Source organism: Ctenopharyngodon idella, chromosome 15 (assembly GCF_019924925.1).
Source record: "Ctenopharyngodon idella isolate HZGC_01 chromosome 15, HZGC01, whole genome shotgun sequence".
Taxonomy (NCBI): Eukaryota; Metazoa; Chordata; class Actinopteri; order Cypriniformes; family Xenocyprididae; genus Ctenopharyngodon; species Ctenopharyngodon idella.
The window spans coordinates 32160030-32176736 of record NC_067234.1 but is presented as its reverse complement, the minus strand read 5'-3'; the positions used below and the strand labels follow the sequence as shown (position 1 = coordinate 32176736).

The following is a 16707-nucleotide window of genomic DNA, read 5'->3' as shown; positions in this document are numbered from 1 at the left end:
ATTGCAATTTGGAAACTTTGCAATTTTGATCCGCGCTGAAGTCCACTATATGGAGAAAAATCCTGGAATGTTTTTCTCAATATTATTAATATTAATGTTTATTATTATTATTAATGTTTATTAATATTAATAGGCCTACATATGTAAAATAGTGTGAGTGAATGAAGAACAAAAGAGCAGAGCAGATATTTAAAAAGTACTAGGTAAAAAATAAATGCTGGTTTAGATATTTCTGGCAAAATTAATTTTTATTTTAATTTGATCATTTCTTACACTGTAACCCTATGAATGTCATTTGGATGTGAAAGAGCGGTGATCACGTGAAAGGAGCTTGATGGAGGCGGGCTCTGGTGACGCGTAACTGACATCGACCAATAGACGTTTCTGTTTTGCGCCCTCTGATTGGTCGATCGACAGAGTGAACCGTGAGCGCGTTTACGTCGCAGAAGTGAGTGTACACGAGCGAAGAAGGTGAACTGCGTACGGGGTAAACGTGCACGATTTTAACCCCCTGATCTGAACTGCCACTTGGATTTTGACCCAGATCAGTGATATGTAGTCACCTCTTCACCACAGACTCATTTTCAGACCAACTATCGAAGAAGCACTGAACGTGGATCGATCAGCGGGGGTTTGTTGTTGGAGGCGAAGCCGCGCTGAGACGTTTTGAGGTCGTTTAAAGTGGCTAGTAGCGACCGCTGGTCTCACACCCACCCGCATGAGCTCCACACGGACACGGACTTTGACACTGCTGCCCAGCCCGGTGGATACCGGAGAGCATGAGCCGAGATGAGCCAGAGAGACACACTGGTGCATCTGTTCGCTGGAGGGTAAGAGCTTTACTCATCAAGACTCTTTGACACGTACACAAACATACCGATTAAAACTAAAATAGCTGGAGTCTTTTTTTGTAATAAAGTAGTAGTAGTAATACTACTAATGATAGTTTATTGTTTAAACATATTTATATTTATCATATAAGAATAATTTATATTATTATTGTTGTTAATTTTTATGAAAATGCTTTAAAAACAGCCATTGTGTTACTTTTTCTTATTTTAGAGAGTTAAAAATGAAAATCTTAAATTTAGTAAATGATGACAGAATTTATTTTTGAGTGAATTATCCCTTTATCTTTGTATTATGTGTTAGATTTATGCCAATAGTTCTTAATTCCCCTTAGGGAAAGTCTGTTAATTTGGTAGGTATGTGTGTTTAGTTTATTTTATAAAAAATAATTACTGTACCCTGTGCTGCTGGCATTACCATCACGCCAACCATTTTAGAAAACAAGTGAGTTTTTGTTTGGTTATGAAATGAGAAGCGACAGCAAATCCACCCAGGACGACAGAATGAGAGTTTGAAGATCAATTCAGATTTTGGATATTCTGAGAGTAGCTTTGTGTCTTTTAGCAAATGAGTCAGTATTTAAAATTTTAATTCAGAATCAAGTTAATTAGATCACACTTTAGATTAGGGTTCAATTCCCAATATTTACTAACTATTAACTATGACTTTTCCCTCAGTAAACTCCTAATTACTGCTTATTAATAGTTAGTAAGGTAGTTGTTAAGTTTAGGTATTGGGTAGGATTAAGGCATGTAGAAAATGGTCATGCGAAATAAGGCGTTAATATGTGCTTTATAAGTACTAATAAACAGCCAATATCCTAGTAATATGCATACTAACAAGCAACTAGTTAATAGTGAGAATTGGACCCTAAACTAAAGTGTTACTGTTAATTTGGTGCTAATTAATGCATAGTTGATGCGTTAATAATGTTTACATTCCCTATACTCACACATATATACATATACACATACTGTACACATATTAAACGAGGTCTGATTTCTCCATACTGCTGAAATCTTTGCATTTCCACAGGAAGAATAAATCTGGTGTAACAGAGGAACAGACCATTGGGCTGATAATGACTCTGAAAATGACACTTTCAAAATGACTTTCAACACAACTTTCACTTCACTCAGTGAATCACTGATATATGTGACCAGACACTCAGCTTGATTCTGAAATGCACAGAAAATCGACAAGTACAAACATACCTAAATATAAACGGCGCATTGTTGTTTGCAGTGTGACTATGCATAATTTAGCACCACCATCTCAAGAGATCTTGAATTCAGCCACACTGATGTTTATATTACAGTCTATATAGAGAGAGAAACCTCAAGATATTTGTGCTCGTATTCTTGAAGATATTTCCAGATATTACAAAGAAAAATTAAAATAGTTTTAATCTGTAATACTTTAATAGCAAGAATGGGTTTTTGTAAGTGACAGTTGTGGTTTTCAGAAACTGACCTGATCCGTAACTGGCATGAGGGAATCATTATGCCTGGCATTGATATTCTCATTTAGTGATTGTAGCGTGTGCTATAAATATCTGTCCTCAGATAAACTGGCACGGTGTTTGAAATAGGACTATTGACTGGCACTCTCATTAACGCTCTGTCTACAGTACATGGCACTGTCTAAACTAAAGAACAGGCTTTTTATTGCATCTTTTTGTCTCATCGACTCATGTTATTAGTATCTGTTTTTGCACATGATGGCAAAACCATGGTATTTTTAAGTATGTTTTTTTTAACATAAATTGCACCTTTGTTTGGTTTATTATCTCTGTCTCATAAACTGTTCCTCAATAACATTTCTGTAGCTGTAGTTTTAGATTCGTATCACATGTATTACACCTCACCCAGATGCCATTTTTCCATTGGAAAATACAGATAGCATGTTGTTCCTGGCACGTGAAGGATGGTTTGGGTTACTGTTTTGGCTGACCCACATCTCCCGGCACAAGTGCAGGTTTTGGAGATGATTAAGGGCAACTCACCTTTCACATTAGAGTTGAAATTCTATCGCCCTCGTTTCCTCTAAATCTGTGTTGTGATGTTTGTCTGAAGTCATGTGGCTTTCAGATAAGTCATGGTATGACTGACCCACATTGTGCGGTCAAACTTTCAACTGTTATTGGTCGAATTTGGTCATTTTTTCAGCTTGATTTCTTATGATTTTCTGTATCTCTCTTTTTTCACTGTATGTCTGTCTTTCACTCTCTGTTTCTCTCAGATGTGGAGGCACGGTGGGTGCGATCCTGACGTGTCCGTTAGAGGTGGTGAAGACGAGGCTTCAGTCTTCCTCAGTAACGCTCTGCATCTCTGAGGTGCATCTGAGCACAGTTAATGGAGCCAGCGTGGCACGTGTGGCCCCTCCAGGGCCCGTTCACTGCCTCAGGTACGCATGTCAAAAGGTTAAACCCTTTTGCATTTTCTGTAGTGCATACAGTATGTACACAATTTCTTCTTTAATTCTTTAAAGGATTAGTTTACTTCAGAATTAAAATTTCCTGATAATTTACTCACCACCATGTCACCCAAGATGTTTATGTCTTTCTTTCTTCAGTCAAAAAGAAATTAAGGTTTTTGAGGAAAACATTCCAGGATTTTTCTCCATATAGTGGACTTCACTTGGGTTCAACAGGTTGAAGGTCCAAATTACAGTTTCAGTGCAGCTTCAAAGGGCTCTACACGATCCCAGACGAGGAATAAGGGTCTTATCTAGCGAAACAATCGGTCATTTTCTAAGAAAAATTAAAAATGTATATACTTTTTAACCACAAATGCTCGTCTTATTCTCCGTCTGGGATCGTGTAGAGCCCTTTGAAGCTGCACTGAAACTGCAATTTGGAAACTTTGCAATTTTGATCCGCGCTGAAGTCCACTATATGGAGAAAAATCCTGGAATGTTTTTCTCAACACCTTAATTTCTTTTCGACTGAAGAAAGAAAGACATGAACATCTTGGATGACATGGGGGTGAGTAAATTATCAGGAGTGAACTAATCATTTAAGTATACTAACAAAAAATACCAAAGTTACTATGAAATAACCATGTTTTTTGGACATGAACCATGGTAATACCATGATATTCTTTGAATTGCATTGGACTACCATACTGTGGTACATGAATATATTATTCAGTATATATATTTAATTGCATAAGGATGTAGGTTTGTCAATTACATATAGGTCCGATCAGAGGCTCGATCATCTTTCAATACCCACAAACCCAAGCTCTGAGTGCCTGTACTGTATATTTGAGTTTTAGTAAAGACGAGAATATTTACTCCTCTGATTTAACATGTTGGTTTTAGTTCTGGATACAGGCAACACCCTGTACTGGAATAGTGTGAATGTTGCATCTGCGTTGTGAGAGTGTTGAGTCTGCGTTGCATTAGCTCGGTGTTTTGTAAACATTTGCTCTATGGTTTGTGGGCCTAAAACCGTGTGTCTGTCTTCTCTGCCAGAGGAGACGCCCCCTTTCTGTTGTCTCTTTCCAAAAATGTGGTCATATTTCTTCACTGCTCCACCAAATGTGACTAAATAAAGTCAGTAGACAAGACGAAACAGGGAGTGTTGGTTTGCCATCTAAGAATTTGTTTAGTTTAGCTCTGTCATGGTCAGTTCTATGTATGTAACATGTAAGTATATACATTACCAAGGCAGAGCTACTGAATTTACACACACAGCGCATATTGCATAAAGTCTATAATCCCCTCTCTTTGCCTCTTTCTTTCTGTTTTCTTTATAATGAAACTGTTCTCAGTAGTTTCCACACCCCCTTACCCAACCAATCGCTGCCCTCACACTAAAACACTTCATTCTGGAGTTTGGCTCTCGGATGAAGTGTGTGTGTGTGTGTGTGTGTCTGACTCATTGGGTCGAAGAATGGGCCCCTTCACAGAAAGTTACTAAAATACTAAAGAACAAAGACGTAGAGACTTTGGTCTCTTATCAAAGTAATAATAAAGTGAGTAAATGATTCTGACATCAATATACACTTACTCATGGTTTATGGCTTGTTATGCAACCTGTCCATGTTGGCATCTGTCTGTTGGCTTTTTGTCACCTGAAATTGCATCTAAGTACTGTAGACTTTGATTGGATGCTATGCCTTGGAACGGAAGCATTTTAGCCACCTTTTTAAAAGTTGACAAGTCTGTTTATTTCACTATCCCAACTATGCCCAATTACGCCCAGTTATATGCATAGTTGCATTTTATTATTTTCTTTTAGCATTGTTTTTTTTTTATAATATTTTTTAATATTGTTCCAAAACATCTTTACAAAGAATAAAAAATGTTATAAATAAATCTCTTTTAAAATCTCGTTACTGTAATACAGCTGTAATACTGTTCATCCTGTCTCAGGGCTCCAGACATCGACCAAATTGGTGTGCGAGCATTTTTTACAACTAGTCGCGCATGTGCGACTTGCAAATTTGGATTTATTTTATTTCATGGTGAATGACGAGTAGGGAGCGAGTCCACCAGGGTAGGCCTATGTGTGTGAGAGGGGGAGTGTCCAGGAGTGTCTAGTCAACTGCGTGGGTCACTCACGAGTCATCGGTGTGTCTCGCTGTCAACACGTCTAACGTCACAGCTCAGTCAAAAATGGCAAAACGAACCATTGACTCATTTTTCTCACCAGAGCCAGGCCCTTTACTATGGAAGCTTGTTTCCACCACTGAATAAAAAATAAAAAAAGGTAAATATGACTTTTTATCTCACCCATTCTGACTTTACATCTCACAACTCTTACTTATTTTCTCAGAACTGCTTGATATAAACACGCAATTCTGACTTTTTTCTTAGAATTGCGAGCAGTTGTGAGAAAAAAGTCAGAAATGCGAGTTATAAGTCAGAATAGCAAGAAATAAACTCTCAATTGCAAGAAAAAAGTCAGAATTGCGAGGGAAAAGAAAGTCAGAATTGCAATATAAACGCAATTGTGAGAAAAATGTCAGAATTGTGAGAAAAAAGTCAGAATTGCGAGAATAAGTTAGAATTGTGAGAGAAATGTCAGAATTGTAAGAAAAAAGTCAGAATTGCAAGTTATAAAGTCAGAATAGCAAGATATAAACTCTCAACTGTGAGAAAAATGTCAGAATTGCGAGGAAAAAAAGTCAGAATCGTGAGATATAAAGTCAGAATTGATAGTTATAAAGTCAGAATTCCAAGATATAAACTCGCAATTATGAGGGAAAAAAAGTTAGAATTGCGAGTTATAAAGTCATAATTCTGACTTTGTAAACTCACAATTGTGAGGAAAACAAGTCAGAATAGTGAGATAAAAAGTTGCGGTTATCTTTTCATTTTTTATTTTTTTTAATTCTGTGGCGGAAACAAGCTTCTATACTCTATAGCAACAAGTTGCAGAAAAGGAAAAATCAGATGACGAGTCAGAAGAAGCCATTGTGGCGAAAAAGGCAAGACAACAATATTTCCTACAGGAATGGTTGAGGGAGTTTACGTGGAATAGATATTGCAAAAACACCAACACCATGAACTGTATCTTCTGCTCTTGATGTGGTCTAAAACACGCAGGGAAAACCAAGTTTGTAGAGGCAACTGACACCGCAGATTAAAAATGACACACTAGTAGTTCAGCACAACAGCAGCCTGAAGCAAAAAATATGCCAAGACAAATAGGCATTGCCACTTCCAACAGCACTTCGCAGGCAAGAATCTGGCATTTAGCCTGAAATGAAAGTGAAATTTAACACAGAGTATTTCATAGCTAAGGTGAAACCACCAAATTCAAGGGTCAAATTGAATTGTTAAAAAAGAACGGTGTAAAAAAAAAAGTCCACTCCTAGAGGCCCGCAGGGGGATGTGCTCTAAGGGAGAGTAAGGAGAGGCAGAAGTTGTTTACTGGTTCTGATGCTCTAATGACCACTTATCTCATGTTTATATTTAATGTATTTGTTGTGTTTTTTGTACTGACCACAGACTTTGTTTGTGTCTCTGATGTACATTTGTTAAGCTGTGGTTCTTGTACTGTAATGACAGTAATGCTACTGATCCATATGAAGTCTATTTATTACAAAAGCATTTGTCAGTAATACAGTTAAAATGGGGGGGAAATGTGAATAATTGCATTGTAGGTCAATTTAAAGTGTTAGTTCATCCAAAAATGAAAATTCTGTCAATAATTACTCACCGTCATGTCGTTCCAAGGAGTTCCATTCAGTACAAAAAAATGTCATTTTGGTACGTTTGTCTTGCACTTCTGTTGATTTGTTTCTCTCTCTGTCTGTCTCAGATTAATTCTTGAGAAGGAAGGGCCTCGTTCTTTATTCCGGGGCCTGGGACCCAATCTAATCGGAGTGGCTCCTTCACGGTGAGTGATTGACCATTCATACAGTTAAACAGACAGATCAATGAGTCTATGTGAAACAGTAAGAGTGTGTAGTCCTGATCTCTGCGTAATGAAGACAGGCATTCAAACTGCAGAGCGACTGATGCAAATCCTGCTCAACCGGTAAAGCTGCAAGTTTACAGGGCTTGGAATAAATGCACAGATACAGCGTTCAGTTTTGGGGTTTTTACAGGTCAGGCACACCATGTTCTTGTCAGCCATGCACGGTGCAAATTACAGGGCTTCTGACCCCCAGTTAAAGGGATAGTTCACCCAAAAATGAAAATGCTGTCATTTACTCGCCCTCATATTGTTTTGTTCTGCAGAACACAAAAGATATTTTGATGAATGGCTTCTTCTTACATTGATAAATATCTTCTTTTGTGTTCCACAGAAGAAAGAAAGTCAGTTTTGGGTGAATAGTCTCTTTAAGGCCTGAAAAGTACATACTAAACCATTGTAATTCTAAATAATACAGTGCAATTTTCAATTAAATTATTGTCAACATAGAGATAACGTGTTTTTCAGGCCTGGCCCTGCACTTTTCCGCTACTCAAGCATTTTTGAGGTTTTCTGGAGCAATGAAGCTTATAAACTGAAACTGTTACACCTTCGGCCAAGGTGTAACCACCCGCAAACTGCTCTAAGAAGAAAAGCACAGCTTAAAGAGCAATTAAATAAATGAGCGGGCATGATAAATGGAGGTTTTAACATTTGGCGTCTGTTTGAACAGATGTTTTACGTGCATACGTTCAGGATAAAGCGTTTATCCAATGAGGCACGCATGATAAACCTGTGCTAACTGACACTGGGCCTTACTTAAAGTAATGTAAATGTGTTATATGGACAAGAAGGTGAGATCAAACTTGAGATTAGTTGCTGAGCGTGTGGAAAGTGTTTTCATGTTGGAGGGGTCCCCATGCTTCAGTTAACAGCTTCAGGATACTGCATGTGCAAACATTTGCGATTACATGTGCGAGGAACAGATTGTCTCTGTGAGCTGCCTGCGTAGGCATCATAGTTCCCAATGGGTGTTTCGAAAGGTGGGGATATGCTGCATTAAACAATTTGGCAGCATTGCATCATTTTGAAAAATCATGCGTAGCTTTAGTAGTTGTGTTTGGGACATGGTAGATGGTTTCTAACTGGTCTAAGCTGGAATTTAGCTGGTCATTGGCTGGTCGATCAGTCAGCTTGTTCCAAAACCGACCTTAAACTAGTATGAGGTTGGTTTGTTGCAGATAATGACCAACTTGGAGCAGCTAATGACTAGCTTCCTTGCTGCAAAGAATATCTTAAATCAACCTAAATGTAAATGGTTTGCTCAGCTTGGTTGTTTAGAAAGCCTCTCAGCCTGGCCAAGATGATGTTAATCAGATGAATCAGATAATATCTGTATTTTATTTAAAAACATGCAATGTTTTTGTCCAACCAATGTGCAAATTCAAGGCTATGAAAATTACTTTAAATACATGACTATAAACTATGCTATACTTTGTGTAAAAAAAAAAAAATATATATATATATATACTGCATTATATTATTTGGCCGCATTGCATTTATCTTTTTGAAAAATTAAGCTTAGCTTTGGCAGTTGCGATTGGAACACGGTAAATGGTTTCTAGCTGGTCTAAGCTGGAAATTATCTAGTCATCAACCAGCTAGCATGCTCCAAAACCCACCTTAAACTAGTATGAGGTTGGTTCGTTACAGATAATGACCGACTTGGAGCAGCTAATGACCTGCTTCCTGACTGCAAAGAACATCTTAAACCAACCTAAATTTTTGTTGTTGTTTTTGTTTTTTTACCATTCTTCTGTGTTTTTTTTTTTTTTTTTTTTTTTAATTGTAGCACTTTGGGATTTTGTTGAAATATAAAGTGCGTTATAAATAAAATGTATTATTATTATTATTATTAAATGGTAAATGGTTTGCTCGACTTGGTTGTTTAGGAAGCCTCCCAGCCTGGCCAAGATGATGTTAATCAGATTAATTAGATAATATCTGTATTTTATTGAAAAACATGCAATGTTTTTGTCCAACCGATGTGCCAATTTGAGGCTATGAAAAATTACTTTAAATGCATGACTATAAACCATGCTTAAAAAAAAAATACTGCATTATATTATATGCGTTTGGAACATAGGTGGTTTCTAGCTGGTCTAAGCTGGAATTTAGCTGGTCATTGATTCACTCTTAAAAATAATGTGTTTGCTCTACAATAACAAATTAACCCAACAGTTTGCATCAACTTTTTTGAGTTATGACAACTTTATTTGACTGAATTAATAGTTATGACTGAATTTACGTTCAACTGATGAGCTACATTGAGTTAGAGGAACTTAATAATTTGTAGCATAAACAGAATTTTTTAAGTTGATTACTCAAAAAAAAAATTAAGTCACTCCAACTACCAGAGTTGTAGCCCTCTAACCAATTAATCTTATCTATTTCAGTTCAAATAGTTCAGTTCAAATAGTACAGTTCAAACAGCTATCATAGCACATGCTAACATAACTTATTTAACATGTATATTTAATGAGCAAATAAGATATTACTTGTCACCTGCATTAGCACAGTCATTGCTTATCGAGTCAATGTAGTGTTTACCTTTAAGTATCTACTCCTCAGCACAATGGTAACAAAACTTCAACATTACAGAAACATAACAGCATTAAACACTAACAGGTCTTTCCCTTCACTAAAAACAACTAACAATTAAACAATTAACACTTAATTTCAACATTTTTTTTTATCCTTATCCAGTCCTGTGCAAAGCATGCTGGGAAATAGAAATCCACTGCCTAATTCCGAAGTTATCAAGACAATTTTATTAAGTTTTTTTTTTTTTTTTTAAAAGCCAATTAACACAGAAATTTGAGTTTATATTACAGACGATATTAAGTTGATGTAATGATCAACATTATTATGTCAAAAGAACTCAACAAAATAATGTTTGCAACTTAAAAGGTTTAATTAAAACAATACATTTTAACTTGAAACTGTGCATTTATTTAAGTTGTGTTAACACTTCCCCTGAATTACTAGAGTGTTAGAGTGTTGGTCAACCAGCCAGCTTGTTCCAAAACCCACCTTAAACTATTATGAGGTTGGTTTGTTGGAGATAATGACATACTTGGACTTGAACTAATGACCTGCTTCCTTGCTAAAAATAACTTCTTAAACCAACCTAAATGGTAGCTTATTTAGTTAGTCTCCCAGCCTGGCCAAGATGATGTTAATCAGATTAAATCAGATAATTTCTGTATTTTATTGGAAAAAGCTGCTATTGAACATACTGTCCAATGTTTTCTCCAAACAATGTGCAAATTCAAGGCTATGAAAAATAAATATAAATGTATGAATTTAAACTATGTTATACGTTGTGAAAAAAGAATGATGGTGCATTATAAGATTTGGCCGCATTGCGTTTATTCCTTTGAAAAATCAAACTTAGCTTTGGTAATTATGTTTATAACATGCTAGATGGTTTCTAGCTATTCTAAGCTGGAAATAAGTGGGTCACCAAACAGCTTTAGACTTTAAAACTAAAACCAACCATATTTGAAATACTTTTAATATCCAGAGACTAATTCCACTCTTGAGCCCCTGAGTATTTGAAAGACCTACGACCATACATAGTTTTAAAACAATATAATGTAATATCCATAAGATGTTGCCTAGTATTATAACAATGTTTCTCACCAGCTTCCCTGCTGCAAAAAACATTTCAAAACGGCCAGAATGGTTTAGTTAGTCCCCCAGCCTGGCCAGTTAGTGTTCAGCTGGTTTATCTGGTTGGCAGCCCAATCTCCCACACTAACCAAAGTGGCCGAACCACAAAGCCTGACCAGTCTGTTTTTGTGCAGTATGTTAGGTTGTTAGTTATTACTCATGTGCGTCCTGTTGTGTTTTCAGGGCCATCTACTTCGCAGCCTATTCCAGTGCAAAGGAGAGACTGAACTGTGTGTTTGAGCCAGACTCCACGCAGGTGCACATGACATCTGCTGGGATCGCAGGTAACTTCCATTATATTTGACCATGTGATTCAACTGCGTTCCTGATGGGCTCAGATAGGGACTGGTTAACACGTTAACTCTTTTGATGCTTGATTGCACATGCAGATGCGTCTAGCAGATTTGAATTGCAATTTTTTCCCAATTTTTTTGTTTCATGCTTTATCTCTGATTAACAGTAAATGTCACAGATCTGGCACATGGCCAGAAGAGAGCATGTGTGTGCTGGTGTCTTCTCACCTGTCACCTGGACTTTTGCCAAGGAGGATTTAGATTAACACTCTCAGACTACATATGCTAGAGTTTTCTTACACCTTTTAGCTGCTTTTTCATTGTTTAAGACATGTGATTGACAGGAAGTCCTTCAAAAGAGAATCACATGGGGAGATTATTTCTTCTGTTAATTGATTAATCAGATGATTTCTGTATTTTATGGGAAAAACATGTTATTGCACATACTGTCCGATGTTTTCCTGTAAACAGTGTGCAAATTCAAGGCTATGAAAACAAATATAAGCTATGCTAACATTGTGCAAAAAATGTTTAAGTTGAGCAAATATTTGTCCAGTTTCAAAACGGCAGAACACTTTAAATCAAGTTCTGAATGATAATAAAGAAAAAAAAGAAAAGAAAAAAAAAAACAAGTCTCACATGATCCTTCAGAAATCATTTTAATATGCTGATTTGCTGCTTTTTATTATTATTATCAATGTTGAAAACAGGTTTGCTGCTTAATTTTTTTGCGGAAACTGTGATGAATTTCTTTCAGAATTCTTTGATGTTCAAAACAACAGCATTTATTTGAAATAGAAATATTTTGTAAGTAAATGTCTTTACTGTCACCTTTATCATCACATCCTTGCTCAATAGAAGTATTAAATTCTTCAAAAAAAAAAAAAACATTACTGACCCCAAACTTTTGAATGGTAGTTTGTTATAAAAAGTCTGAAAGTATACGAAAGTGGCTAATTGTGCAGTGTGTGAAGATTAGGATTCATTTCCAGCTTAGTAAAATTGCACCTTAATCTTTCCAGGGTTCACGGCAATAACAGCAACCAACCCAATTTGGTTGATTAAGACACGTCTACAACTGGATGCCAGGTAAATACCAACAGATATGTGGCATACTGTTTGATTAATATCCTTAGTGACTGATTCCTTAGCCAGGGATTATGGTTTTAACTTGAACTAGTGCTTATTATTCCTGATCCCAGATTAAGTTTTGTTTTTCACTCACTAAAGCATGTGTTGTTCTGCACAGGAACCGCGGGGAGCGTCGTATGAACGCGTTTGAATGTGTGCGGCGCGTGTATCAGACGGATGGTCTACGTGGGTTTTACCGTGGCATGTCTGCATCCTACGCGGGCATCTCAGAGACTGTGATCCACTTTGTGATCTATGAAAGCATCAAACGCCGTCTTTTAGAGGCCAAAGCAGCAACGCACATGGATGAGCATGAGGACACAGCCAAGGACGCGTCTGACTTTGTGGGCATGATGCTGGCAGCCGCAACCTCCAAGACCTGCGCCACATCGATAGCCTATCCACACGGTGAGCAAGTCAAGCTGCATGTGTATTTTCCCATCAGAGAACTATACCATCTTCAAGGGTTAGTTCACCCATAAATGAAAATTCTGTCATTAATTACTCAGCCTCATGTCGTTCCAAACCTGTAAGACTTTCCTTTATCTTTGGAACACAAATGAAGATCTTTTTAATGAAATCTGAGAGATGTCTGTCCCTCTATTGACAGTCAATCGCAACTACCACTTTGACACTTCAAAAAGTTTATAAAGAGATTGTAAAACTAATCCATATGAATTGAGCGATTTAGTCCAAATTTTCTGATAAGTTTCGATCATTTTATATGATGAATAGATTGAGGCTTTTATTCACATATAAACATTGATCAGTGAACATAAACAGAAGCTCAACCAAACCTGCTTGACGCACTAAAACAAACCTCTTCCGGAAACTTAAATATGCTGCGTAACACACAAGAATGAACCTCACTGGTTCTTGCAGAAGCTCAAACGTGCTGGCGTAACACGAGAATGAACCTAATTGGTTCTTGCGGAAGCTCAATTTTTTTTTTTATAACAACTTGCATACAACATTCTTTATTCTTTCAAGCAGACATTTATTTGCATAAATTAAATGTATATTAATCCTTATTAAAGCTATTTAGTCAAGAACATGGAGTGATTTTCTCTTTTTTCTGTTGTTTGATTAACATTAATGATGGACAGCAGCAGGTTTATTAGGCTGCTGGCACTTTAAGGCCCAATGCACAGATCCAATACACTGATACACATCCAATAATCTCCCAACTGTTTACGCTCACTTAAGACATAACCTACAAATACCCGCCAAAACAGACATTTTGACATACTTTTGTGTATTTGTCTGTCCAAGGCGCGAAAAGACTTGTGCTCGTGTGCTCTCTGAGAGGCGGCTTTCTGTGTGCGCACAGAAAACCTGAACTGAATTGAGCTCTCTGTCGCATTGTCACGGTTTTTCAGATTTATCCATAAGTCCGCTCCCCTTTTTTTCCCCCAGATGTTTAAATTTTTTAACGTTTTCTGAGACATGCAGCAAGTGTATGCCAACTTAAGTCCTGCCGGGTAGTTCGCACGTTACAATTCAAATGTGCGCATCTACCACACAGGACATAAGTTCTGACTGGATCTCTTCCCAAATCGTCCCTCTCTAACATTTTTGACTCGTTTTTATTCATTGATGAAAATGTCAATAGATTTTCATCATAATTTTTGTCATTCATAACTTTTTTATTTAGTTATCATCTTGTTTTCGTCAGTGAACAAATGAACACTGCTTTTCACATGGTTTGAAACCAATTCTGAGTGTTTTTGTTTTTCTCTGTTCGGTTCTGCAGAGGTCATCCGTACACGGCTCAGGGAAGAAGGTAACAAGTACCGCGCGTTCTTCCAGAGTCTCAACCTAGTGATCAGAGAGGAAAGCTATCGAGCTCTTTACCGAGGACTCACCACACACCTGGTCAGACAGATCCCCAACACTGCCATCATGATGTGCACCTACGAGTTCGTCGTCTACCTGCTTGATGGCTAACCTTTGACCCGAGGTGCCTCAGTACTCATGGACAAAAAGTTATGTGGTTTTATTCACCTTGTCAAATGGTGCGTGTTCTGGGAGGAAGGAGAAACAGGGTAACGACTAAAAAGTTGGTGTCTAGAAAGAAGCTTTTCCTTCCCTTTCGCTCTTTTATTGTTGTTTAAAATGATGCTGCTTCTAAAAAGCCTTGACATACCTGACTAAAGATTGCAGTCAAATGGAGTGTGTTACATTAACATCAGCACCAGTTCACCTTTGACCCCTAAGAGTTTGGCTTTCCATCTCAAGCACTTCACGTCAAATTGATCTTGAATCTGGTTTCAGCAGTTTAGTTCTGTCGGAGAAGCTGTTGTGTTGGCAGGTCATTGAGGGTTTTGTCTGCCCCATTTCTGGACTATGAAGGGGATTTTCTCAAGTTCTGAGCTAGAAAGGAATTGAAGGGGATCCAAACAGAGGCTCACTTCCTGTCTGGAAACGGCCAATCAGGTTGCCCTTACACCATGCAGTGCAAAAGCAGGAAGATCCTACATAGATTCACATACCTGACACTGTGCGCACACATGTAAAAAAATAAATAAAAATGTTTAAGACAGTGTTTTGTTGTTTTGACATTGTACAGGTGTGTGTGTGCTAGTCTCAAGAGTGTCATATTTGTGCATTTTTACATGTTATTGTGTGTTTGCCGCCCATGTTTGACCTTAACACATGAATGTAACAATCAATGCAGCCAAAGTAGGTTGTTCACACAAAAAAATATTTAATAAATATATGTTCTGTTCTCAGCAGAAAAATTACTAATGAAAGGAATAATCATTTAAATTTGTAAAAAGAATTAAGTATTATGCAAAAAAAGCCACTGCACTGTAACACAAAATAAGTTTATTTTTCTTGGTGGACATGTTGTGCCCCCCATCCCAAACACACACAGAGAGCACAAAAAAAAAAATCAGAGAGCGTGGCTGCTCTGCTAAATGCCATAGAAAAATTTCTCATGCTGCAAAAAAAAAAACAGGAAAACAAGACAAAAATACTGTTAAAGAAAATGTTTTTTGCAGTGTGGACCAAGAAAAACATGTTATTAAAATATATAATATAGTCAAGCTGTCAAAACGCAGCAAAACGTTTTCTCTTTATGATGCAGTTTTGTATCTGGTTCTCACTCTTTTATGCCTGACATGACTCAACCCCCCCTCCCAGTGTTTTGTTGTTGTTTACAGTCAATTTGGAGTGAAAGGTGAAATGACCTGCTCTGTTGTCACTGTTCATTATGACATTAATATTCAGCAATTGATCTTATGGAAAAATAAATGCATATGAGAAAACAAAGAAGGACTTGTTTATTTTGGGTTGGGTGGAGTTGCTGGATGTTTCTCGCTGAAGTAATTGTACAATGTGAAGAGTTGGAAATTTCTGAATTGTGATTTTTCTATGTTTAGACATTCACACTCACTTTCTTTGCTTTAATTTTACTTTCACACATGCACCAAGAGATTTTTGTGTGCACATGAAAACCAGGAAATGTGTGTGGATTCCAATAATTCCTTTTAACTTGTTACACGAGTGATTCAGCATTTACAGGTCCATACTGCTGTAGTTTGCTCATATCTACACGGGAGGAAACAAGTTGTTTAGTTGTCAAAGCAGAAGAGAAATTCACTGAATAAGAAGCTCATGTTTTATTGTTATTATTATTTGCCTGTGTTGAAAAAGTCTTGATCAGCTAAAGAATGCTTATATGTAAACTGTAGTAAGCACGTGCTTCTTAGTTCCTTTTGGCAACAAGTTAGGCTTAGGGTATTTTTTTTACATAGAAAAATTTTAGTTTTCACTCAGAAATTATTAGTAAATTTCAGATAATTACAAAGAATGGGAAAGTAACACATTGAATTTAAGTCACTATGAAATCAAAATGGACCATTATTGTATAGGCCAGTGGTTCTCAACCTCTTTTCCCACAATAGTCCAACTGCATGTGTCACGGGCCGCATATAATTTGCATATGACGTCACCAACGTAAACCAATCAGATTTAATATTATGGCATTAGCAAATATTATTATTATTATTATTATACCTAGATATTGCAAACAATGTATTCCACCAAATAAAAACTAACTTACTGACATTCGCTTTACAGTAATCAGACAATAATTCTCCATGAACATACATAACATACATAAACTCTTTTCAACAGCATCGTAATAGTCACCAAACAATCCCACAAACGCCTTAATAAGCAAATGTTACTCTTTTTCATAAACAACATTGAGCGCATTGTAATTACAATCTCTGACGATATGAAGCATTCTGTCACGTGGCAATCCCTCGCGCAGCATCGGATCCGCGAGCGCGCGGCCGAGTTGGCCTATTCCAGCCGCGG

At 37.1% G+C, this 16707-nt stretch overlaps 1 protein-coding gene across 1 annotated transcript; it reads left to right on the top strand.

Moving 5' to 3' along the window:
* The first annotated feature begins 434 nt into the window (after positions 1 to 434).
* slc25a36b (solute carrier family 25 member 36b) lies at positions 435 to 15657 on the top strand. The gene is made up of 7 exons (XM_051863389.1): positions 435 to 830; positions 3091 to 3255; positions 7124 to 7201; positions 11138 to 11238; positions 12270 to 12336; positions 12497 to 12786; positions 14132 to 15657. Exons 1-7 carry the CDS (start codon positions 790 to 792, stop codon positions 14323 to 14325), a joined length of 936 nt encoding a protein of 311 aa, XP_051719349.1. The 5' UTR covers positions 435 to 789; the 3' UTR covers positions 14326 to 15657.
* Positions 15658 to 16707: the final 1050 nt, after the last annotated feature.

What these genes read in the sequence shown, in the direction of transcription:
- slc25a36b (XM_051863389.1), top strand. Translation starts at nt 790, where the DNA reads ATGAGCCAGAGAGACACACTGGTGCATCTGTTCGCTGGAGG. An exon ending in GACATCTGCTGGGATCGCAG is followed by an intron (nt 11,239 to 12,269) that starts GTAACTTCCATT and finishes TAATCTTTCCAG; the next exon opens with GGTTCACGGCAATAACAGCA. An exon ending in CGTCTACAACTGGATGCCAG is followed by an intron (nt 12,337 to 12,496) that starts GTAAATACCAAC and finishes TGTTCTGCACAG; the next exon opens with GAACCGCGGGGAGCGTCGTA.